Source organism: Bufo gargarizans, chromosome 4, assembly GCF_014858855.1.
Source record: "Bufo gargarizans isolate SCDJY-AF-19 chromosome 4, ASM1485885v1, whole genome shotgun sequence".
NCBI classification, from domain to species: Eukaryota; Metazoa; Chordata; class Amphibia; order Anura; family Bufonidae; genus Bufo; species Bufo gargarizans.
The window spans coordinates 46,406,490-46,433,441 of NC_058083.1; the positions used below are offsets into that span (position 1 = coordinate 46,406,490).

Consider the following 26,952-nt stretch of genomic DNA (forward strand, 5'->3'; position numbering starts at 1 on the left):
GAGTGCAGCTCTGGAGTATAATACAGGATGTAACTCAGGATCAGTACAGGATAAGTAATGTATGTACACAGTGACTGCACCAGCAGGATAGTGAGTGCAGCTCTGGAGTATAATACAGGATGTAACTCAGGATCAGTACAGGATAAGTAATGTAATGTATGTACACAGTGACTCCACCAGCAGAATAGTGAGTGCAGCTCTGGAGTATAATACAGGATGTAACTCAGGATCAGTACAAGATAAGTAATGTATGTACACAGTGACTGCACCAGCAGAATAGTGAGTGCAGCTCTGGAGTATAATACAGGATGTAACTCAGGATCAGTACAGGATAAGTAATGTAATGTATGTACACAGTGACTGCACCAGCAGAATAGTGAGTGCAGCTCTGCAGTATAATACAGGATGTAACTCTGGATCAGTACAGGATAAGTAATGTAACGTATGTACACAGTGACTGCACCAGCAGAATAGTGAGTGCAGCTCTGGAGTATAATACAGGATGTAACTCAGGATCAGTACAGGATAAGTAATGTAATGTATGTACACAGTGACTGCACCAGCAGAATAGTGAGTGCAGCTCTGGAGGATAATACAGGATGTAACTCAGGATCAGTACAGGATAAGTAATGTAATGTATGTACACAGTGACCGCACCAGCAGAATAGTGAGTGCAGCTCTGGAGTATAATACAGGATGTAACTCAGGATCAGTACAGGATAAGTAATGTAATGTATGTACACAGTGACTGCACCAGCAGGATAGTGAGTGCAGCTCTGGAGTATAATACAGGATGTAACTCAGGATCAGTACAGGATGAGTAATGTAATGTATGTACACAGTGACTGCACCAGCAGAATAGTGAGTGCAGCTCTGGAGTATAATACAGGATGTAACTCAGGATCAGTACAGGATAAGTAATGTATGTACACAGTGACTGCACCAGCAGGATAGTGAGTGCAGCTCTGGAGTATAATACAGGATGTAACTCAGGATCAGTACAGGATGAGTAATGTAATGTTACGTACATTGTCATTATTAGTAGGGATGAGCGAATCGACTTCGGATGAAACATCCAAAGTCAATTTGCATAAAACTTTGTTCTAATACTGTACGGAGCAGGAGCTCCGTACAGTATTACAATGTATTGGCTCCGATGAGACTTCGCAAAATAACTTCAGATATTGATTTATACTGTAAATAAAAAAACATTTCCTGAATTCGGGATCAGTTCCAAGGTACCACTTGGAACCGATCCCGAGTTCGGGAAATAGTTTGTTACAGTACAAATGAATTTATGAAGTTATTGCGCAAAGTCTCATCGGAGCCAATACATTGTAATACTGTACGGAGCTCCTGCTCCGTACAGTATTAGAACGAAGTTTTATGCGAATTGACTTCGGATGTTTCATCCGAAGTTGATTCGCTCATCCCAAATTATTAGGTGTATATAAATGTTAATCCTTATGGTAATGACTATTAGGCTTCTATGTGATTCTTGTTTTCCTGGGTATTCATGCTAAAAACGGACTAATAAATAACGCTGTAGTAAGATCTGTCAGCAGCCTGCAGCCCACATGACGATGGGTTCCGGATATCCATATCAGTTCCTTGTGAGGCCTCTTTCACACGACCGTATGGCTTTTTCAGTGTTTTGCGGGCCGTTTTTACCGGATCCGTTTTTTGTTTTTTTTTGTAGTGTTTCCGATTCCGTACGGCTTTGCCATTCCGTTTGGTTTCCGTTTTTTGCGGATTGCAAACGGAAGCATGGCATATACAGTATACAGTAATTACGGTACATAGAAAAATTGGGCTGAGCATAACATTTTCAATAGATGGTTCAGCAAAAACAGAACGGATACAGAAGACATACGGATGCATTGCGTATGCGTTCCGTTTTTTTTTGCGGACCTATTGACTTGAATTGAGCCACAGAACTTGATTTGCGGGCAGTAATAGGACTTGTTCTATCTTTTAACGGAACGGAAAAACTGAAATACGGAAATGGAATGCATACGGAGTACATTCCGTTTTTTTTGGCGTAACCATTTCACGTGGGTCCTGCTCACTGACTGTTTCCTGTTATGTATGTAGCAAGCACATGAGAATGACCCAGTGATGCAGATGAATACTGCTGACAGGGGACGTACATAGATAGCGGTATGGAGGCATACGCTGACAGTGCCACCGCGCTATTGGCCAGATCTGCCTTGTTACTTTGTATCAGTCTGGATCCTGCGCTGGAACAATAGTTGCTTGGCAACGAGCATTGTCAGCGAGTCACCGACAGCCACGTTTACGGTGACTGACACATCTCTTCCTGGCATGCTGTCATATTCTCTCTAGCCATCATCATCCGCTCCATCTTCCACAGTCCGGGGCGAGGGTCTTCCACTCCTAGGACCCTCACTCCGCGGATTGTCACCTAGCAGTGAGCGTCCCGTTATCTTGCACGGGAAAGATGTAGCGGGTTTCTCTTGCCACAGCTCTAGATGTGACTGGAGTATAATACAGGTGTGGCACGGTAAGGGTTAATCAGACATGTGCTGGGCAGGAGAAGGCCGTATCTGTAGATAAAGAAGGGAGTCAGCAGGTGCGGGGCAGCTGGCCGATCGTAGACCAGTCCTTGAGTCTTGGGCGCACGTGTTGCCGTTTCCTTTCAGTGTCGGTGACCTTGCGGTGACTATCATTATAAAAATTGTCGCGTGACATAATGTGTCGTGTCCTGGAGAGTTCCACAGCTTTCTTCTATTGCTCTTTTCAACATCTCTGCTTGCTGGCGGTCTAAAAACCCTTTACCTCTTGCAGCTGAGGGTTTGCTACAGCTGTATCCTCACTGCACGAGCCTCTGGAGTCCAGGCGGATACGTTTCACCTGCACTGATACATGGTAGCGAACCGGAGAGAGGTGCGCGCTGCAGGTGTGTTTAGCGGACAGAGCATTGTGTCGGCTGGATGCAACTGTACCGGCCCCTCAGCTGTGACAAGCGTTTAGGCCTGTGTAGGTTTTCAACTTCTGGATAGGAATAAAAGTGTTTCCATTCACCACCAGCAAGCGGATGTTTTGAAAAATAGGTTTGCTGCTGCAAAAGGGGAAAGTCCTGGTTACTGAATTCAGGGGTTCACTTACTTTTTCCCCTGCAGTGCTTAACAAAGGACGGTGCAACTTCCCTTGTGCTATCAGTTTAGTGAGGTTGTCAGGGGTTCACTTACCCCGCCAGGTACGGTAGGTCGCTCCCACACCGACATAGGAACAGCCGCGTGGCAGCCCACATGCAACTCCTCCTCTTAAAGGGGTATTCCGATGGCATAAAGTGATGGCATATTGCTAGAATCCAGACCTCTGGGACCCCCACCAGTCCTGAGACTGAAGGGGCTGCAGTGCAGGTGCCTTCTTCTAAGGTGGCACCCCTCAGTGATGGCGGTATTTGATGGTGGCTGCAGTTCCCTGCACTGGTGGGCCATAGCACTACACCAGCACTGCAGCCCCTAAATTCCATTAGGGCCTCTTGCACACATTCATTATAATGGATCCGCAAAAAAACGGAAGGTAACTCCGTATGCCTTCCGTTTCCGTTTTTCTGTTCTGTTCAAAGATAGAACATGTTCTATTATTGTCCGCATAACGGACAAGTATAGTACTGTTCTATCAGGGGCCAGCTGTTCCGTTCCGCAAAAAACAATGCACATGGACGTCATCCGTATTTTTTGCGGACCGCAAAATACTGAAAAAGCCATACGGTCGTGTGCAAGAGGCCTAAGAGATAGGAATACCCCTTTGAGGTTACCATTCACTTCATTGGAGGGATAATGCAATTATCTATGAGCCAGGTTTCCCATTACCCCCCAGTTCAGGGTGTGCTGATTTGCCAGGCCCTAGTGGTCCCAAGAGCTTGCACTCCTTTCTTGCGGCCACCAGTTTCCAGCCATCTGATGACCCGAGTGTATGAGTGCTGATAGGAAGCATTGAGGGAACGGTCCCAGCGCATGGAGCCGGCTCCGCCAGACTCGGCCTGTGGTTTGTGTCTCCCGCCAGCACGTTATTACACATGGAAATCTTCCCCCCACGCTCTTAAAAGCCGGATAATTGGAGCAGGATCAGATAATGGAGTCACTGGAGCAGCTCTTCACATCGCTAATTGCCGGCAGTCAACAGTAAGGTGTGTTATCAAATAGCTGCCAGGCAATGCCACTCAGGGGTGGCACCGGAGATACTGTCTTAAAGGGGAAGTGACACCACAGCCTTATGTCACGCCATCCGCCTGTCAGCGGGAATTAAATAAAGAACATAGAAAAAGTAACAAAATAATAGCGCCACATGGCTCTCAGAAATAAAATATCAATAATAAAATGGCACCACCTAGTGGTCAGTGATTATGAAAAATAATGCACTCAGATGAAAAATAGTCATAGAATGACACCACTTATTGTGTTAGTTTCAGTCATTTTGAAAGGTAGAAAATAATACTGCCACATAGCGATCAGTATGAGAAATAAATAACAGAAAGATGCCCACTAGTGGTCAGTTATTATAGAGCGTAATAACAAAATACCACCACCTAGGACGTGATATACAGCTCTGCGGACAGTATCACACATGGTAGGATTAGATACACAGCTCAGCAGACAGTATCACACAGGATAGGATTAGATACACAGCTCAGCAGACAGTATCACACAGGATAGGATTAGATACACAGCTCAGCAGACAGTATCACACAGGACAGGATTAGATACACAGCTCAGCAGACAGTATCACACAGGATAGGATTAGATACACAGCTCAGCAGACAGTATCACACATGATAGGATTAGATACACAGCTCAGCAGACAGTATCACACAATAGACTTAGATACACAGCAGACAGTATCACACGGGATAGGATTAGATAAACAGCTCAGCAGACAGTATCACACAGGATAGGATTAGATACACAGCTCTGCGGACAGTATCACACAGGAGAGGATTAGATACACAGCTCAGCAGACAGTATCACACAGGATAGGATTAGATACACAGCTCAGCAGACAGTATCACACAGGATAGGATTAGATACACAGCTCAGCAGACAGTATCACACAGGATAGGATTAGATACACAGCTCAGCAGACAGTATCACACATGATAGGATTAGATACACAGCTCAGCAGACAGTATCACACAGGATAGGATTAGATACACAGCTCAGCAGACAGTATCACACAGGATAGGATTAGATACACAGCTCAGCAGACAGTATCACACATGATAGGATTAGATACACAGCTCAGCAGACAGTATCCCACAGGATAGGATTAGATACACAGCTCAGCAGACAGTATCACACAGGATAGGATTAGATACACAGCTCAGCAGACAGTATCACACATGATAGGCTTAGATACACAGCTCAGCAGACAGTATCACACAGGATAGGATTAGATACACAGCTCAGCAGACAGTATCACACATGGTAGGATTAGATACACAGCTCAGCAGACAGTATCACACAGGATAGGATTAGATACACAGCTCAGCAGACAGTGTCACACAGGATAGGCTTAGATACATAGGTTGGAGCCTTCCCCTAGAGGAGGAGTGACACATTTATGGGGGCACTTACGGAGCATTACTCAGCGCTGTGCAGGGTACGTCCTCTTTGTTCTCTGCAGGAGTCTTGGGGAGAAATCTGTTTTTTACTAGGAGGAGGAACGCACATTCCTAGAACTGAAATAAAAGACAATTTACAGGAATGGATGATTTTCCGAGACATTTCTCCTATCCACCCACACCGGCTGAGGAGAGGGGCAGTCATTACTGACACTGAGCTAAAGGGGGCGCCAAATGACAATGGGGAGATAAATCAAAACTGGTTATCGACAGCTCTAAAAGATCCACCACCATCACCTGGTCACTGATCAGGATGGCAGGTCAGTTCATATCAGCAGAGATGAGGTTAAGGCCTCATGCACATGACCGTATGTAATTTGCGGTCCCCCAAAAACGGATCCGCTAAAAATATGGATGACGTCCATGTGCATTCCGTATTTTGCAGAATGGAACAGCAGGCCCCTAATAGAACAGTCCTATCCTTGTCCGTAAGGCCTCATGCACACGACCGTATTTTGTTTCCGTGTCCGATCCTTTTTTTTGCGGATAGGATGCGGACCCATTCATTTCAATGGGTCCGCAAAAAACGCGGACAGCACACCGTGTGCTGTCCGCATCAGTATGTCCGTTCCGTTGCTCCGCAAAAAAATTGTGCATGTCCTATTTTTTTATAGTTTTTGGACAAGGATAGGCATAATTACAATGGATCCGCAAAAAAAACGGATCCGCAAAACAAAAACGGATGTCATGTGGACCGCAAAACACATACGGTCGTGTGCATGTAGCCTAAGGCAGACAATAATATGAGATGTTCTATTATTTTGTGGAACGGACATACGGAAACTTAATGCACATGGAGTACCTTCCGTTTTTTTTGCTGACCCATTGAAAGGAATGGTTTTGCATACCGTCTGCAAAAAAAACTGAACGGACACGGAAAGAAAACACGTTCATGTGCATGAGCCCTAATTCTGTATTACTCCAGACCAGGTGTCAGTAATCAGTACGGCAGGGATGGGTTTAATTGTATCATCCTGTGTGCAGAGAGTAGATATCAATGCAGCAGGGGTAGGGTTAATTGTATAGTCCTGTGTGCAGGGAGCAGAAATTAGTACAGCAGGGATAGGGTTAATTTGTATCATCATGTGTGCAGAGTGGATATCAGTGCAGCAAGGATAGGGTTAATTGTATAGTCCTGTGTGCAGGGAGCAGATATCAGTGCAGCAGAGATCGGGTTAATTGTATCATCCTGTGTGCAGGGAGCAGATATGTATGCAGCAGGGATAGGGTTAATTGTATCATCCCGTGTGCAGGGAGTAGATATCCCATAAAGCAGGGATAGGGTTAAATGTATTATCCTGTGTGCAGGGAGCAGATATCAGTACAGCTGGGATAGGGTTAATTGTATCATCTCGTGTGCTGGGAGCAGATATGTGTGCAGCAGGGATAGGGTTAATTGTATCATCCTGTGTATAGGGAGTAGATATCAGAGCAGCAAGGATAGGGTTAATTGTATAGTCCTGTGTGCAGGGAGTAGATATCAGTGCAGCAGGGATAGGGTTAATTGCATCATCCTGTGTGCAGGGAGCAGATACTAGTGCAGCAGGGATAGGGTTAATTGTATCATCCTGTGTGCAGGGAGTAGATACTAGTGCAGCAGGGATAGGGTTAATTGCATCATCCTGTGTGCAGGGAGCAGATTCTAGTGTAGCAAGGATAGGGTTAATTGTATCATCCTGTGTGCAGGGAGCAGATTCTAGTGTAGCAAGGATAGGGTTAATTGTATCATCCTCTGTGCAGGGAGCAGATTCTAGTGTAGCAGGGATAGGGTTAATTGTATCATCCTGTGTATAGGGAGTAGATATCAGAGCAGCAAGGATAGGGTTAATTGTATAGCCCTGTGTGCAGGGAGTAGATATCAGTGCAGCAAGGATAGGGTTAATTGTATAGTCCTGTGTGCAGGGAGTAGATATCAGTGCAGCAGGGATAGGGTTAATTGTATCATCCTGTGTGCAGGGAGCAGAATCTAGTGCAGCAAGGATAGGGTTAATTGTATCATCCTATGTGCAGGGAGTAGATATCAGTGCAGCAAGGATAGGGTTAATTGTATAGTCCTGTGTGCAGGGAGTAGATATCAGTGCAGCAGGGATAGGGTTAATTGCATCATCCTGTGTGCAGGGAGCAGATTCTAGTGCAGCAGAGATAGGGTTAATTATATCATCCGGTGTGCAGGGAGTAGATATCAGTGCAGCAGGGATAGGGTTAATAGTATAGTCCTGTGTGCAGGGAGTAGATATCAGTGCAGCAGAGATAGGGTTAATTGTATAGTCCGGTGTGCAGGGAGTAGATATCAGTACAGCAAGGATAGGGTTAATTGTATCATCCTCTGTGCAGGGAGCAGATTCTAGTACAGTTGGGATAGGGTTAATTGCATCATCCTGTGTGCAGGGAGCAGATACTAGTGCAGCAGGGATAGGGTTAATTGCATCATCCTGTGTGCAGGGAGCAGATTCTAGTGCAGCAGGGATAGGGTTAATTGTATCATCCTCTGTGCAGGGAGCAGATTCTAGTGCAGCAGTGATAGGGTTAATTGTATCATCCTGTGTGCAGGGAGCAGATTCTAGTGCAGCAGTGATAGGGTTATTGTATCATCCTGTGTGCAGGGAGCAGATTCTAGTGCAGCAGTGATAGGGTTATTGTATCATCCTGTGTGCAGGGAGCAGATACTAGTGCAGCAGGGATAGGGTTAATTGTATCATCCTGTGTGCAGGGAGTAGATATCAGTACAGCAGAGATGGGGTTAATTGTATAGTCCGGTGTGCAGGGAGCAGATACTAGTGCAGCAGAGATAGGGTTAATTATATCATCCTGTGTGCAGGGAGCAGATATCAGTGCAGCAGGGATAGGGTTAATTGTAGACTCCTCCAGGCCCGGGCCCATCCCCGGTGTCGGAGATTTCGCCGTGGTTTCCCTGTTTCCGGTTTGGCGGTGCCGCTGGTTAATAGTTACCGCTCTACATTAGATGCTGTTGTATTAGGCCCCCGGCCAGACAAAGAGCGAGCGCCGCTGAGCGGAGGCCTGGATGAGGAATGTCCGCCGCGTTCCCAGCCATGACATAACAGGGATGTATGCTGGCAGGACAACAACAACCATCGGACACTGATGAAACAGCTGCGTGTGCTACGTCCCTGCGGGGAGGCACAAGGTCGCCTTAACCCCATCCTGACTGACCCCTCAGTTGTATCTGTTTCTGGGACATCTGATGTGGCCGCCTCTACTGCTTCCTGAAGGGATGTCACATGGATGTGGAGCTGACAGGGAAAGCTGGGTGACAAGTGACATGCAAGTTGGACGTATTCGCTGCCACCCAACTTTCCCAGACGGAGAGAGAACTGAGTAAATCCAAGAAAGAAAAAATCTACTTTTTAATGGACTCTAGACAATCTGATCCCTGTTACCTGCACTGAGACACTGTAACAAACCATCAGGAGAGGAGAGAGATTTGTGCTGCTGACGTGGATTATTTAGACTGGATAAAACTGTAAAAAAAAAACTCAGAAGTGCGTCGTGTTCACTGACAGCAAGCAGGGATCTTAACACTGGTAAGGGGTATTTTAGACAAGTTGTTTTTTAGGATTTTTCATTAGACAATTCTATAGCTTTATATGCTGAAAACACAATACCCCTTTAAGAGTGGACAACCCCTTTAAGAAAAATATATTCAGATATTTATAAATGTACATTTTCTGCCATTTTTATTTTTCTACTTCAGGCTCTGGACGGATTTTTCTTTGTTGTCAACCAAGAAGGTCGGATCGTCTTTGTCTCCGAAAATGTCACTAATTATCTGGGCTACAAGCAAGAGGAGCTGATGAAGGACAGCATCTACAGCCTCCTACACGTGGGCGACCACGAGCAGTTCGTCAAGAACCTGCTGCCCAAATCTTTAGGTAGGTAGCCCCGTTCCAAATACAGTTGTCAGTCTGATGCCGTTCTTCTGGCTGCCCGGACACTTTTCCACTTCCTGTGACCACTTCTGTGCGAGGAACTACATGGAAGGAAGTGGTGGTCACTGAGACAGGAAGTGGTGGTCACTGAGACAGGAAGTGGTGGTCACTCAGACAGGAAGTGGTGGTCACTCAGACAGGAAGTTACTGATTGATAGGCAGCATGAACTCGCACACCCTGCTTCATACAGATAGCGGACTGCGGCTGGGAGCCCCGCGCTTCGGCTCGATCTTTCTGTACACATTTCTACTTTCTAATTTCTGACACCTGTCACGATCAAGGACGGTGAACGATAGGACGTGGGAGCACTGCCATGTGGAGTGTGGTTTGGCAGGTGCCACAGCTGCAGCATTCTCCGCATGAGCCTGTGCACACAAGCAGTCCGGAGAGAAGATCTACTTTCCTTATGGTTTCTATCTATCTATCTATTAAATCAGCTTTATTGGCAGGACTAAATACATTTAGCATTGCCAAAGCAAGTGGGAAATAATTGGGTAGGGTTGGGGGATGGGGACACATACAGGGTGGGGGTATAGGAGTCCATGGTATATCAGGCTCCTCTCAGTCTATGGCAGGCAGTAATATATTGTGCTGCTGTGGCCGCTGTGTTCTCCTCTTCCCCCAGCAGTATGGAGAGTCTCTCTTCCTCCTCCATGGAGGTGAAGTCTGGGCAGAGATCAGACAGTCTCCTGAAGTGAGTCTCCCTCACTGCTGAGTATTTGGGGCACCGCAGCAGGAAATGAGCCTCATCCTCCCCGGCCTCCTGGTCGCACTGCTGGCACAGTCTGCTCTCTCTGGGCATCTACCTCTATCAGTGACTCCCGGATTCAATGAGCAGGCTGTGGGCGCTCAGTCTGTACCGGCTCAGGATCGGTCAGTTTCCTGGAGTTTCTCCAGATATGGGGCCAGTTTGTACTCCCTCTGCAGGCTCTGGTATACTGTCAGCTTCTGGGATGTTCTTATGTCGTTCCTCCAGACGCTGATATACTCCTCTTTGTACTTGTGTATCGTCCTCTGGATTTCGCCCTTTGTCAGGCTGTACTGGTTGGTGGCTTGGGCAGGCTGGGTTTCGGTGACTTGTTGCAGGGTGCTTTGTTTTTCTAAGGCTTCTTAGTGTAGCAAAGCTTTGTGATGGTAGGAGCTGGGACTGCTGCTATGAAGATGGGCTCTGAATGATAGCGCCCTCTTCTGGACAGCAAAGTGGATTGGGAATCTGCCCAGTTCTGTGGACCTGGAGAAAGTGTTTGCAGACTTCTAGGTGGAATAGTTCTGTTGGCCCAGAGTCGCACTTTGCCCGCTCTATATGTCTGGGCCCCAGACTTCGCTGCCATACAGGAGGATCGGGGCGATGATGGTGTCAAGGATTTTAAGCCAGACGGTCACTGGTGCTTTAAGGTGATACAGACGCCTTCTGATGGCATAGAAGGTTTTGCTCGCCTTGTCTTTCAGGGTTCCCATGGCTTTCTTAAAACTCCCTGATTGGCTGATTTCACTCAGTGGAGGGTAAGACCAGGTGCTGTGGAGGACTCCAGGGCCGCCGCCAGCTCATTGATGTAGATGTTACAGGGTTGGACTGAGGCTGCAGCCCTGTCTGACTCCTCGGCTCTGCCAGAAATAAGCCGTTCTCCTCCCATTTACCTTCACGCTGCATCTGTTCTCAGTGTAGGAACTTCTGATGACATCATATGTTTTTCCTCCTATTCCGCTTTCAAGAAGTTTCAGGAATAGGCCCGGATGCCACACTGAGTCGAAGGCCTTCCTAAAGTCCACAAAGCAGGCATAGATCTTTCCATGCTTTGTAATGTGGCTCTGCAGGGTGTAGATGTGGTCCGTGTCTGTCTATCTATCTAGCTATCTGTCTATTATCTATCTATCTACAGTGGCATGCAGAAGTTTGGGCACCCCTGGTCGAAAGTCCTGATACTGTGAAAAGTTAAGGAAGTTGAAAATGAAATGATCTCTAAAAGGCATAAAGTTACAGATGACACATTCCCTTTGTATTTTAAGCAAAAGCATATATTTTTTTTCATCTCTTACATTTTCAAAATAACAAAAATGACATCTTTATTGGTCAATATAAAAGACAATAACGATAAAATGCAAGAAGTGTTGAAATGTAGAACAGAAGCCCCCCCCCGACAGTAGGAGAAATGGTCAGATGTAGGTTTGTGCGACTCTGTTCCCGGGATACTGGGTTTCCATTCGGCGATTCGTAATGTGCTAATTGATATATAGGGACAGCCATACATAGGGGCGGGTCACTAATTTGGGTGATCACCCTGTGGTAACAGATGTCATTGTCGTTATACCCTCCTGATTGGCATCATGTTGTCTGTGGAATCAACATATGTGATTTGGTGATCACACGGGTCACATGTAACTACCCCACGTATTTATATAGCTACGTTTATCTTGTGGTTGCATAATTACCTATTAATTTATGCCCATTTCTTCTACTGTCGGGGGGGGGGGGGGCTTCTGTTCTACAAACACTCCTTGCATTTTATTGTTATTGTCTTTTATATTGACCAATAAAGATGTAATTTTTTTATTTTCATGTGTGGTTTTGCAAATTATTTTTTTTAGGAGTTTTAGGTATGATCCCACACATGCTACATAACTTTTTTGTTATTGCGGATTTTCAAAATAACAAAAAAGGAAATGGGCGCGAAGCAAAACTTTGGGCACCCTGCATGGTTAGTACCTAGTAGCACCACCTTTGGCAAGTATCACAGCTTGTAAGTGCTTTTTGTAGCAGCCAAGAGACTTTTAGTTCCTTTTTGAGGGATTTTCATCCATTCTTCCTTGCACGCTCTGCCCTTTTGACGTCTATACACAGATTTTCAATTATGTTCAGATCAGGGGACTGTGAGGGCCATGGTAAAACCTTCAGCAGATCAGGGGACTGTGAGGGCCATGGTAAAACCTTCAGCAGATCAGGGGACTGTGAGGGCCATGGTAAAACCTTCAGCAGATCAGGGGACTGTGAGGGCCATGGTAAAACCTTCAGCAGATCAGGGGACTGTGAGGGCCATGGTAAAACCTTCAGCAGATCAGGGGACTGTGAGGGCCATGGTAAAACCTTCAGCAGATCAGGGGACTGTGAGGGCCATGATAAAACCTTCAGCAGATCAGGGGACTGCGAGGGCCATGATAAAACCTTCAGCAGATCAGGGGACTGCGAGGGCCATGGTAAAACCTTCAGCAGGTCAGGGGACTGTGAGGGCCATGGTGAAACCTTCAGCAGATCAGGGGACTTTGAGGGCCATGGTGAAACCTTCAGCAGATCAGGGGACTGTGAGGGCCATGGTAAAACCTTCAGCACATCAGGGGACTGTGAGGGCCATGGTAAAACCTTCAGTATGCACCTTTTGAGGTCTATTGTGGATTTTGAGGTGTGTTTAGGATCTTAATTCATTTGTAGAAGCCATCCTTTTCAACTTCAGCTTTTTACAGTTGGTGTTATGCTTGCTTCCACAATTTGCTGGGATTTCATTGAATCCATCCATTTCTAGCCATGAAATGTTCCCTGTGCAATTGGCTGGAACACAACCTAAAGCATAATTGGTCCACCCCCATGCTGAATGATTGGAGAGATGTTCTTTTCATGTGCCTGTTTTTCTCCAAACATACCTATGCTTATCGGGGACAGAGTTCTATTTTAACTTCATCAGTCCATGGGACTTGTTTATAAAATGTATCAGGCTTGTTCAGATGTTCTTTTTCAAACTTCTGATGCTGAATTTTGTGGTGAGGACGCAGGAGAGGTTTTCTTCTGATGACTCTTCCATAAAGGCCATATTAGTGCAGGTGTCCCTGAACAGTTGAACAATGTACCACAACTCAAGTCTGCAAAATTTTCCTGAATGTCTTTTGTAGTCAAGCAGGGTTCTGATTTGCCTTTTTAGTAATCCTAGGAGCTGCTGTCTCTGAAATCCTTCGTAGTCTTCCATACATTCTCTTGATCTCCACTGTTCCTGTTAAGTCCCATTTCTTAACTATATATCTATCTATGTTTGCCTCTCCCTTAGAGTACATCTACTTACAAGACCGTGCCCATGTACCTTTTTTGTGAATTGAAGTTATTTGGCTTAATTAGCACCATCTTGAATATTTTCTTGCCTGCCCTGTTATTATTGTATGTTGCTATTAAACTCCTTCCCTCTTGTGTTTTTGATAGTCAATGGAGCTCCCTGGTCCCAAGAAGCCAACAGGCGAAATAGCCATACATTAAACTGTAGAATGCTGATTCGGCCTCCAGATGACGCAGGGGCGGAGAACCAGGAGGCGCGGCAACGGTACGAAGTGATGCAGTGTTTTACTGTGTCCCAACCGAAATCCTTCAAGGAGGAAGGAGAAGGTAAGACCCAGATGAGTGTCTTATACAGAAGGCTCTGAGTGCTCATAGCTGTCACCTCCCTTCTTCATACAGGATTAGAAGGCTCGGAGCACTCATAGCTGTCACCTCCCTTCTTCATATACTATTAGAAGGCTCTCAGTGCTCATAGCTGTCACCCTCCTTCATATACCATTAGGAGGCTCTGAGTGCTCATAGCTGTCACCTCACTTCTTACAGGATTAAAAGGCTCTGAGCACCCACAGATGCCACCTTCTTTCTTTATACAGGAGTAGAAGGCTCTGAGCACTCATAGTTGTTACCTCACTTATTCACACATGATTAGAAGACTCTGAGTGCTCATAGTTGTCAATTCCCTCCTTCAGCTTTTCCCATTATCGTAGTCCTCTTCAATCCTGCAGGCAACACCCTGACATCAGGGCTGGGATTGAAGGGGAAGACAGTAACAAGGAGAAGGGTCTATCTGCACTCTTGATATGTGGTCTTTAAGGAAGGATCTGGTCTGGGGTCTTTATAAAGGGAGGGTCTGGAGTCTGTATAAATTAAGGTCTGATATAAGATTTTTATAAAGCAGTGTGTGATTTGGTGTCTGTATCAGGTGGGGGTGTTGGGTTTGAGTTCTGTTTTAAATGAGGGTCTGATATGTGGTCTGTATAAAGAGGGGTCTGTATAAATGAGGGTCTGATATGTGGTCTGTATAAAGAGGGGTCTGTATAAATGAGGGTCTGATATGAGGGGTCTTTAGGTTTGGTCTGAATTAATTTCGGGTGTCGGATCTAAGGGTCTATATTAGTTTAGGGAGTCTTATCTAGGGTTTGTATTATTTTAGGAGGTCTGGTTTCGGATATATTTTAGTTTAGATCTCTGGTCTGGGGTCTGCATTAGTTTAAGGGGTCTAGTGTAATCTCAGTATTAGTTCGGGGGTCCGGTGTGGAGTTTTTATTTCTTTACGGGTCTGTTTTAGTTTAGGGGGTCTGCATTAGTTTAGGATGTCTAGTTTAGGGGGACTGCATTAGTTTAGGGGGTCTAGTGTAGGGTCGGTATTAGTTTAGGGGGTCTGGTCTAGGGTCTGCATTACTTTAGGCGTAGTGTAGGGTCAGTATTAATTAAGGGGGTATGGTCTAGGGTCTGCTTTAGTTTAGGGGGTCTAGTGTAGGGACGGTATTAGTTGACGGGGTCTGGTCTAGGGTCAGCACTAGATTAGGGTCAGCCAATGTGGGGTCAGTATTAGTTGAGGGGGTCTGGTCTAGGGTCTGCATTACTTTAGGGGATCTAATATAGGGTTGGTATTAGTTTGGAGGGTCTAGTGTTGGGCCAGTATTAGTTTAGGGGGTCTAGTCTGTGGTCTGTGTTCATTTTGGGTCATAAAGGGTGCTATATGTACTATACAAAATATGTGTAAAAATGGGCGGGGAATGCGGTCAAAGATATTTTGTAAGCCCCTTTTCAGTATCCCCTTGACAGCTCTTCACTTGTCAGGCATGTGTTAACTGCACACACAGTCCTGGTGGTGAGTCCTAGAATGTGCCCGCTATAACGGTATATTCCTGCGCGGTGATCGCGTGCAGTGCACATTCGATATACAAAATGCAGAAGTGTCAGAAGACGAAGTCAGCAAAAGTGCGTGCGGTTATTCCAGGTCCCGTTATGTAACATTACAGATGAGGAACTGCTGGCCTGCCACAATGTGGGACAGGGACCTATGTAGGGCCTCACCACCACCTGCTCAGTGCTATGGTGACCATTAGGACTGCGGAAACAATTAGCAGAAGTAACGGCAGAATAATTAGAAGCTTCTGATTCATCAGTTGTAGTTAGAGGAGCTCATTGGCTCGTTCATTCTTGGTATTGCATAAGTCATCACACCCCTATAATAGGACAGTCCATACAATGTCTCAAAATGCAACCTCCTGAGTAGTCCTCATGGCTGAAGTCAAGTCTATCCGGGTGCAGAATTAGGAAACGACCCCAGGTGTTTCCCCATTGCCCTATGGATGCAGATGCCATTTATTGCAGTCTGTATCCCCTCGCATGACTACTGAGGGGTATAACACATGGAGGCATCATACAGACCTCAGGTGCTGCTATAGAGGCTCTCTGAGACCGATACCAAGCACTCAGGGTGTTAATATTTAGGCAATGCCCTGCTTATAGAAGAGATTAGTATGTTGTGTAAGAGACTGAACGGAAAGCAGGAATCGACATAAAGAATCCTGTGTATAGGAGAGGTCAGAGGCGCGAGACGTGAGGGATCAGCTGATGGGGGGGATGTTTAAACCTAAGGAAGACAATTATTTTATTTATTGCTTATGTTTTTTTTTCTAAATTCTTAAAGGGACATTAAATGCCTCAGCAGGAACCCATTTGGCCTCCTCCTTCTTTCTCAAAGAGGCAGCTTTCTGCAGCAGCAACCCTCCACCCCTTCGACCAAACTTATCCCCTCATTCGGCCTCCACCAAAGAAGAGGTCGTACCCAATGATGGAGATCTGGGATAGCATTGGGCGTCACTATCCATGATTAAGGGATGGGTGGAACCATCTTCAGGAGGGGGACCATTTTGCCCACTATGACCTTCGGATGGATTGTGATTGACGGCCATGTTCACTAGTCTCTTCCTTCCTTTCCAGATTTCCAGTCCTGTCTGATCTGCATCGCTCGGAGATTACCTCGGCCCACACCCATCACCTCTCTAGAATCTTTCATGACTAAGCAAGATGCTACAGGTGAGAAGGAGGGAGGACATGGGGGCCCCTTGTGGTAATGCCCTCAGGGGCCCAGTCAGAGTGGGAGCCTGCTGAGCAACCCTACACCCTGGGGGTCTGACTCCTGGCACCTCCACCAATCAGCTGATTGAAGGGGCCATAGCGCTCCTGGGTTGTGACCCCTTCATTTGTTACCAGACACAGCGCCGTACTTTTGATAGTGGTTGTGCCTGGTATTACAACTCAGCGGGTATTAGACTGTGCAGCACTGAGCTCTAATACCAGATCATACCAGTGGTCCTCCACTGGTCTGTTTTTGATGGACTTTACCAAGGCTAGATAATAAATATTGTAGTCCCTAAAAAAAAAAACTTCAAATAATAATATTCTGGCTCCTAGCAGCCACCACTAGGGGGAGCTACTGAAGATTTATGAATAGTATAAAGGTATGCTTTGGGCTCCTAAGGTCTTGGCAATTTATTTGTGTGGAGCCCAGAATTTTCTGAGCATGCCACTAATAGGGTATACTATGTGTCCTCCACCTGGCAATATCCCGCTGCCGAGAGGAGATTTGGTTGCATGATACCACTAGGTGCATCGGTAATGTGTTTATATTCAAGAATGTGCTGAAAAAACAGTGCGGCTGCTCCTAATGTGAACAAAGACCTAGATTGATGCCAGTGCTGGCCATCATGTGGAGGGGCGTTAATAAAGACACCATAGCAGCTGGCACCCACAGTTCCCGATGCAAAATCCCCCAAATAGTCACAGGCCAATTATTGCACTAGTAAGAAGCAAACTCAGTATTTTTTTGAGGGTTTCCAGTTGTGTTGGGGCCTATGGTGGACATGGCAAATGGCACCCCATTCTATAGCTTGTCCGGGGAAGTTACAATGTATACAGAGCTCAATGTATACAGAGTTATACAGCTACCACTATAGAGGGATCACTATATATATATATATATATATATATACAGTACAGACCAAAAGTTTGGACACACCTTCTCATTTAAAGAGTTTTCTTTATTTTCATGACTATGAAAATTGTAGATTTACACTGAAGGCATCAAAACTATGAATTAACACATGTGGAATTATATACATAACAAAAAAGTATAAAACAACTGAAAATATGTCATATTCTGGGTTCTTCAAAGTAGCCACCTTTTGCTTTGATTACTGCTTTGCACACTCTTGGCATTCTCTTGATGAGCTTCAAGAGGTAGTCACCTGAAATGGTCTTCCAACAGTCTTGAAGGAGTTCCCAGAGATGCTTAGCACTTGTTGGCCCTTTTGCCTTCACTCTGCGGTCCAGCTCACCCCAAACCATCTCGATTGGGCTCAGGTCCGGTGACTGTGGAGGCCAGGTCATCTAGCGCAGCACCCCATCACTCTCCTCCATGGTCAAATAGCCCTTACACAGCCTGGAGGTGTGTTTGGGGTCATTGTCCTGTTGAAAAATAAATGATGGTCCAACTAAATGCAAACCGGATGGAATAGCATGCCGCTGCAAGATGCTGTGGTAGCCATGCTGGTTCAGTATGCCTTCAATTTTGAATAAATCCCCAACAGTGTCACCAGCAAAGCCCCCCCACACCATCACACCTCCTCCTCCATGCTTCACGGTGGGAACCAGGCATGTAGAGTCCATCCGTTCACCTTTTCTGCGTCACACAAAGACACGGTGGTTGGAACCAAAGATCTCAAATTTGGACTCATCAGACCAAAGCACAGATTTCCACTGGTCTAATGTCCATTCCTTGTGTTCTTTAGCCCAAACAAGTCTCTTCTGCTTGTTGCCTGTCCTTAGCAGTGGTTTCCTAGCAGATATTCTACCATGAAGGCCTGATTCACACAGTCTCCTCTTAACAGTTGTTCTAGAGATGTGTCTGCTGCTAGAACTCTGTGTGGCATTGACCTGGTCTCTAATCTGAGCTGCTGTTAACCTGCGATTTCTGAGGCTGGTGACTCGGATGAACTTATCCTCCGCAGCAGAGGTGACTCTTGGTCTTCCTTTCCTGGGGCGGTCCGCATGTGAGCCAGTTTCTTTGTAGCGCTTGATGGTTTTTGTGACTGCACTTGGGGACACTTTCAAAGTTTTCCCAATTTTTCTGACTGACTGACCTTCATTTCTTAAAGTATTGATGGCCACTTGTTTTTCTTTACTTAGCTGCTTTTTTCTTGCCATAATACAAATTCTAACAGTCTATTCAGTAGGACTATCAGCTGTGTATCCACCTGACTTCTCCACAATGCAACTGATGGTCCCAACCCCATTTATAAGGCAAGAAATCCCACTTATTAAACCTGACAGGGCACACCTGTGAAGTGAAAGCCATTTCAGGTGACTAACTCTTGAAGCTCATCGAGAGAATGCCAAGAGTGTGCAAAGCAGTAATCAAAGCAAAAGGAGGCTACTTTGAAGAACCTAGAATATGACATATTTTCAGTTGTTTCACACTTTTTTGTTATGTATATAATTCCACATGTGTTATTTCATAGTTTTGATGCCTTCAGTGTGAATCTACAATTTTCATAGTCATGAAAATAAAGAAAACTCTTTGAATGAGAAGGTGTGTCCAAACTTTTGGTCTGGACTGTATATATATATATATATATATATATATATATATATATATATAATTACAGCCTCCACTAGAGGGAGCTCACTGTGGAAAGGTTTGTACAGCTTTTATATATATATATATATATATATATATATATATATATATATATATTATTTATAATAAATCAGTTGGCAGTGAGCTCCCCCTAGTGGTGGCAGAAATAATTCTTTATATTTAACTTTGCTTCTCATAAAAACCTCAAAGGGCTGTCTCCAGATAATTAACCCCCTCCCCTAATCACCTTGTCTGGATGCCAGGGAGTATATTGAATCTTCCAAGTGGCATCCAAGGTGATGGAGGATTCTGCAGCCCCTTTATTTTGGACATCATGAGGCTCATGGTTCACCTCTAGGTACAGTAAGAATAGAAATGTAGGATATATTCCCACTTAAAGGTGTTATCCACTTTTTTAATATTGATGACTTACCTTCGGGTCATCAATATCAGATCGGCGGGGGTTCGACACCCAGCACCCACGCCGATCAGCGCAGCCTTCTCTTAATTGATCACTGAGGGTGCCGGATCCCTGCCAGTCTGATATGTGTGACCTATCCTGAAAATAGGTCATCAGTATTAAAATCCTGGAAAACCCCTTTAGGATCTGCCATTGCACTCATTGGTTACATTATATTGATTCAGGAAGCGATACATTCTGGCGTTTAGATTGTCAGCTCTTGGGATCAGCCTCCGGCAGCGGATGTTGATGTTGGGTCTGATCATCATTCCTCCTTAGACCTCAGTTCACAAATGGCAGATCAGTAACGGATCTCTCCACAAACACGGGCGAGAGGCGTCTCATTCTCAGCTTGTTTTCATTGGCGCGATGACAGAGCAGCAGAGTCTTCAGAGACCTTCTCCCCGTATCCAGAAAGCTGTCCTTCCAGCGTGAGAGGATGGGGACAATGCTGTCAAATATGAGCTCCTCCAAAAAATAACTGGACAGGAATGACGACACTGAGCTAATATTATTTTTTATTTTTTTAGGAAAAATCATCTCCATTGACACCAGTACATTGAGAGCCTCAGGCAGCACAGGGTGGGAGGACCTGGTCCGAAAATGTATTTATGCTTTCTTTCAAGCTCAGGGTACAGAACCATCTTATGCCAAACAGCTTTTTCAAGAAGGTAAGTGTACAAGGAAGATGACCATCACCAATATACACAGTGACTGCACCGGCAGAATAGTGAGTGCAGCTCTGGAGTATAATACAGGATGTAACTCAGGATCAGTACAGGATAAGTAATGTAATGTATGTACACAGTGACTGCACCAGCAGAATAGTGAGTGCAGCTCTGGAGTATAATACAGGATGTAACTCAGGATCAGTACAGGATAAGTAATGTATGTGCACAGTGACTGCACCAGCAGAATAGTGAGTGCAGCTCTGGAGTATAATACAGGATGTAACTCGGGATCAGTACAGGATAAGTAATGTAATGTATGTACACAGTGACTGCACCAGCAGAATAGTGAGTGCAGCTCTGGAGTATAATACAGGATGTAACTCGGGATCAGTACAGGATAAGTAATGTAATGTATGTACACAGTGACTGCACCAGCAGAATAGTGAGTGCAGCTCTGGAGTATAATACAGGATGTAACTCAGGATCAGTACAGGATAAGTAATGTAATGTATGTACACAGTGACTGCACCAGCAGAATAGTGAGTGCAGCTCTGGAGTATAATACAGGATGTAACTCAGGATCAGTACAGGATAAGTAATGTAATGTATGTACACAGTGACTGCACCAGCAGAATAGTGAGTGCAGCTCTGGAGTATAATACAGGATGTAACTCAGGATCAGTACAGGATAAGTAATGTAATGTATGTACACAGTGACTCCACCAGCAGAATAGTGAGTGCAGCTCTGGAGTATAATACAGGATGTAACTCAGGATCAGTACAGGATAAGTAATGTAATGTATGTACACAGTGACTCCACCAGCAGAATAGTGAGTGCAGCTCTGGAGTAAAATACTGGGTTAAACTCACTCCCTTAACGGGTGAGGGACCACAGACAAGTTGGTGCAGTATGAAAAGGCAGTTTATTGTACAGCATATTAACCTTCTTTTGACCATTTCCACCCATATAAACACTCACAGGAGGCGTAACCGTAGATTTATCTCCAGTATGTTATACTAATAACTCTTACCTCTTGTATTCTGCTTCCCTGCTGCAGTAATGATGAAGGGAACGGCCTGCAGTCCATCGTACAAGTTCACCCTGAGCGACGGGACGGAGCTGAGCGCTCACACCAAGTGCAAGCTGTACTACCCTCAGAGTCCTGACATGCAACCTTTCGTCATGGGAATTCATTTCATTGAAAGGTGATGGAGCAGATTACAAGTGACCGCCATCTTGCGTCGTAATAAATATAAAGGGGAGCTCCACCAATGAGTTTTGTAGGAATGCATTTCAGATGTAGCAGGGCTGTATCTATATAAGGTCGGAGTCTCCTCTTACATTGTATTATATCTCTTATATATATTTGATGTCTTTTTCAGGGATCAAAGCTCTCTTTGTAGTCAAGACAACACTAACTCAGGAATGTCACTACCCCGACTCAGCCCCTCAATTAACTGTACCGTCTCGCCAGCTCCAGGAGTGCCCTTCTCTTCTACCACCTCTCCATCCAGTGGCAACATGCTGACCTCTAGTACAAACCAGCAGCCAGTCACTGGCCTCCATAACATCAGCAACTCCAACACCAGCCAAACAAACTATGGATGTTCCCCTGGAAGTCAGATGGGAACCAACGTTGCCTTAAATATGGGGCAGGCTGGACCCCAAAACAGTAACAATCTAAACCTCAACAGTTCCCCCATGAGTAGTCCAGGGATAAGTCCTCCTCAGTTTATGTCTCCAAGGCAACGGGGAAGTCCAGGTTTGGTGTCTCGGCCTCGAGCTTCAGGTAATCCCTTTTCCCCCCCAATGCCTACCATGCACTCCCCTGTCGGGATCTCTAGCAGTGGTTGTAATAACAACAACAGATCCTTCTCCAATATGCCACCAAATTCAATGCCAATGCTTAATGAAGGACCTATGACCCCAGTAGGATATTCTTCTCCATCTCCTGGCATGGTAGGTGGGTTATGCACCAACAACAATGGGAGGATCTTTTCTAATTCCCAGGCCATGAACGATGGACCTAACAACCAGTCAACCTATTCTACCATGTCCCCCATCCTACGACAGGTCTCATCACAGAGTTCTCCTGGGAGACTAAGTATGCAGCCCATAAAAATGGAGCCCAAGGACAACAGTAGTGACAGAGTCGGTGATGGAGACAGCAAAAGTTCCTTGGCTGCATCAAGTCAAAAACTTGTACAACTCTTGGCATCAACTGCTGAAAGCAAATTGCGAGATGGTGACCCTACTTGCAGAGATCCTTTAACTTGTCCTGTTGTTTCCAACTCGAGCTGTGGAAGTTCCTCGAGCGGGACGTGTCCTTCATCTCACAGCTCTTTGACGGAGAGGCACAAGTTACTACATCGGCTCCTCCAAGAAGGAAGTCCTTCGGATCTAAGTACTTTGTCTTTAGACCATGACAAGAAATGTGGGTCCGGCAATAGCCAGGCTCAGGGTAACACACCCGATATAAAAACTGAGAAAAAGGACTCCAAAGACCAGATTCTTCGTAACCTACTAGACAAGGATGAGAAGGAGATGAAACGAAGTCCTTCTCTGAGTCTGGAGGACGTGAAGGTGAAAGTGGAGAAGAAAGAGTCGGTTAATCAGTGCGTCTCTGCTACCAACACGATGGTGAAGACAATTCAAGAGGACATAAAACTGGAGACACATGACCAGGTAAGCGCCCATTTTATTACTGAGAACTTTCTCCAAAGCTAGCCAGATACCCCATAAACCACTGGTCTCCAACCTGTGGCTCTCCAGCTGTGAGAATATTACATGCAACGGTCACAGGTTGAACACCGCTGCTATAGCGAGAAGGAGCCATCCAACCAATTGGTTTTCCATATTAAGTCTCATGTGTCCCTATAATCCCGATATTAAGTCTCAGGACCGCGGGACAACCATTAGAGGTGTCCTTCAACAAGGGGGACTGACGCTATCAGTAATGGGGGACTGACATTCTGAATGACCCTACTAACTTCAGAAGTGGTACCACGAGACTTGGGGTACATGATAATGAGACACTGACACTTGGGGTACAGGATAATGACACTGACAGTTGGGGTACAGGATAATGACACTGACAGTTGGGGTACAGGATAATGACGCTGACACTTGGGGTACAGGATAATGACGCTGACACCTGGGGTACAGGATGATGACACTGACACTCGGGGGACAGGATGATGACACTGACACTCGGGGTACAGGATGATGACACTGACACTCGGGGTACAGGATGATGACACTGACACTCGGGGTACAGGATGATGACACTGACACTTGGGGGACAGGATAATGACACACTGACACTTGGGGGACAGGATAATGACACACTGACACTTGGGGGACAGGATAATGACACTGACACTTGGGGGACAGGATAATGACACTGACACTTGGGGGACAGGATAATGACACTGACACTTGGGGGACAGGATAATGACACTTGGGGGACAGGATAATGACACTGACACTTGGGGGACAGGATAATGACACTGACACTTGGGGGACAGGATAATGACACTGACACTTGGGGGACAGGATAATGACACACTGACACTTGGGGGACAGGATAATGACACACTGACACTTGGGGGACAGGATAATGACACACTGACACTTGGGGGACAGGATAATGACACACTGACACTTGGGGGACAGGATAATGACACTGACACTTGGGGGACAGGATAATGACACTTGGGGGACAGGATAATGACACTTGGGGGACAGGATAATGACACTTGGGGTACAGGATAATGACACTTGGGGTACAGGATAATGACACTGACACTTGGGGTACAGGACAATGACACTGACACTTGGGGTACAGGATAATGACGCTGACACTTGGGGTACAGGATAATGACACTGACACTTGGGGGACAGGATAATGACACTTGGGGTACAGGATAATGACACTTGGGGTACAGGATAATGACACTTGGGGTACAGGATAATGACACTGACACTTGGGGTACAGGACAATGACACTGACACTTGGGGTACAGGATAATGACGCTGACACTTGGGGGACAGAATAATGACACTGACACTTGGGGGACAGGATAATGACACTTGGGGTACAGGATAATGACACTTGGGGTACAGGATAATGACACTTGGGGTACAGGATAATGACACTGACACTTGGGGTACAGGATAATGACACTGACACTTGGGGTACAGGATAATGACGCTGACACTTGGGGTACAGGATAATGACACTGACACTTGGGGGACAGGATAATGACACTTGGGGTACAGGATAATGACACTTGGGGTACAGGATAATGACACTGACACTTGGGGTACAGGACAATGACACTGACACTTGGGGTACAGGATAATGACGCTGACACTTGGGGTACAGGATAATGACACTGACACTTGGGGCTAAAATACATTTCTGCCCCCTCCCCCCGTTATGCTGTGGATTAATGGGCCTCTTGCTGTGGGGTCAAACAGGGTTCTGCCCCCCTCTGTGATGGGTCTGTGGCTCTCTTCCTCCTCTTTGGCTTGTGAGGTCCTTCATTCGGGATGAGCATCATCGGGCACATCTTGGGTCTCCAGAGGTGCAGCCATGCTTGCTGGAGTCTGTTTGGTTTCTTTGTCTCCGCTCCCCCAGTCCCCCCGCTGCAGGCTACAGCAGTAGAGCATCGCCGTACGCTCATGTCTGTGTCCTTAATCCACGGGCTCATCATTTCCACTCCTGGTCCTGTTATTTAAAGAACAACTCCGCCTGTTTTATCAAATTCTATGTCACAATCTGTGGTCCTGTTCTGCTGCTGTGCAGAGCTGTAGTGTAAAGCATGGGGAAGAAAATGTGTAGCTTTCAGAGCCTACAATGAGACAGACAGTCAATTTTAGACTGTATCCTATTGGATCAGAGCTGCAGTGTAAAGCATGGTGGATATGCAGAGCCCCTGTTAATGGGCCTTAGGACCTAGAGTAGTGACTCCACCGTTAGTATGATGGGGTTACTTATTTTTCTCCTGAACTCTTTCCCGCTCAGCGAGCGTTCCCATGACTCGGAGGAGGTTAGTAGGAAACATTGAGGCTTTATTGGGCCGCTGATTGTAGTGGTGCCGTCTTTTGGGGATACCCTCTCGTGGGGCTCCGGCTGTTGTTTCTAGCTCTCCAGGATTACTGCCGGCGCATCATTTCTTGTCCCCCAAGAAGAACCTTTCTTAGAAGGAATCAGAGAACTTTCTTACAGCTTTATCATGGCTTCCTAAGGCTTCTGGGGCACTCCGTTCAGTAGATTGGGAGCTGCAATGAATTGGTTGTCACCCAGTTTTCCCAGTTAGCTTTACTGGTGAGATTTTCATCCTGTCCCTGGTTCTGCTTTCCACCTCCTCTAGATCTGGGTCTCGTGTGGCCTACCTCTCACATTGTCTTCCCTTTTGATTACTCTACCATACATAGAGGAATACATGCAGTATTATTATAGTAGCACTGTGTCTGGCTCTATTATAGTGGCACTGTGTCTGGCTCTATTATAGTGGCACTGTGTCTGGCTCTATTATGGTGGCACTGTGTCTGGCTCTATTATAGTAGCACTGTGTCTGGCTCTATTATAGTGGCACTGTGTCTGGCTCTATTATGGTGGCACTGTGTCTGGCTCTATTATAGTGGCACTGTGTCTGGCTCTATTATAGTGGCACTGTGTCTGGTTCTATTATGGTGGCACTGTGTCTGGCTCTATTATGGTGGCACTGTGTCTGGTTCTATTATGGTGGCACTGTGTCTGGCTCTATTATAGTGGCACTGTGTCTGGTTCTATTATGGTGGCACTGTGTCTGGCTCTATTATAGTGGCACTGTGTCTGGCTCTATTATAGTAGCACTGTGTCTGGCTCTATTATAGTGGCACTGTGTCTGGTTCTATTATGGTGGCACTGTGTCTGGCTCTATTATAGTGGCACTGTGTCTGGCTCTATTATAGTGGCACTGTGTCTGGCTCTATTATGGTGGCACTGTGTCTGGCTCTATTATAGTAGCACTGTGTCTGGCTCTATTATAGTGGCACTGTGTCTGGCTCTATTATAGTGGCACTGTGTCTGGGTCTATTATGGTGGCACTGTGTCTGGCTCTATTATAGTGGCACTGTGTCTGGTTCTATTATGGTGGCACTGTGTCTGGCTCTATTATAGTGGCACTGTGTCTGGCTCTATTATAGTGGCACTGTGTCTGGCTCTATTATGGTGGCACTGTGTCTGGTTCTATTATGGTGGCACTGTGTCTGGCTCTATTATAGTGGCACTGTGTCTGGCTCTATTATGGTGGCACTGTGTCTGGCTCTATTATAGTAGCACTGTGTCTGGCTCTATTATAGTGGCACTGTGTCTGGCTCTATTATGGTGGCACTGTGTCTGGTTCTATTATGGTGGCACTGTGTCTGGCTCTATTATGGTGGCACTGTGTCTGGCTCTATTATGGTGGCACTGTGTCTGGCTCTATTATGGTGGCACTGTGTCTGGCTCTATTATGGTGGCACTGTGTCTGGCTCTATTATGGTGGCAC

At 45.8% G+C, this 26,952-nt stretch overlaps 1 protein-coding gene across 7 annotated transcripts in view; it reads left to right on the forward strand.

Annotated features, from left to right (window-relative positions):
* Positions 1–26,952, forward strand: part of NCOA1 (nuclear receptor coactivator 1) — a 337,419-nt gene that overhangs the window by 276,653 nt on the left and 33,814 nt on the right. For all 7 annotated transcript variants that reach the window (XM_044289126.1, XM_044289125.1, XM_044289128.1 and 4 more), the window contains 6 exons: positions 9,363–9,540; positions 13,779–13,958; positions 16,584–16,679; positions 20,272–20,412; positions 21,471–21,618; positions 21,796–23,098. In XM_044289126.1, the coding sequence (XP_044145061.1) occupies positions 9,363–9,540; positions 13,779–13,958; positions 16,584–16,679; positions 20,272–20,412; positions 21,471–21,618; positions 21,796–23,098 (2,046 nt within the window). The remainder of the gene's footprint in view (positions 1–9,362; positions 9,541–13,778; positions 13,959–16,583; positions 16,680–20,271; positions 20,413–21,470; positions 21,619–21,795; positions 23,099–26,952) is intronic.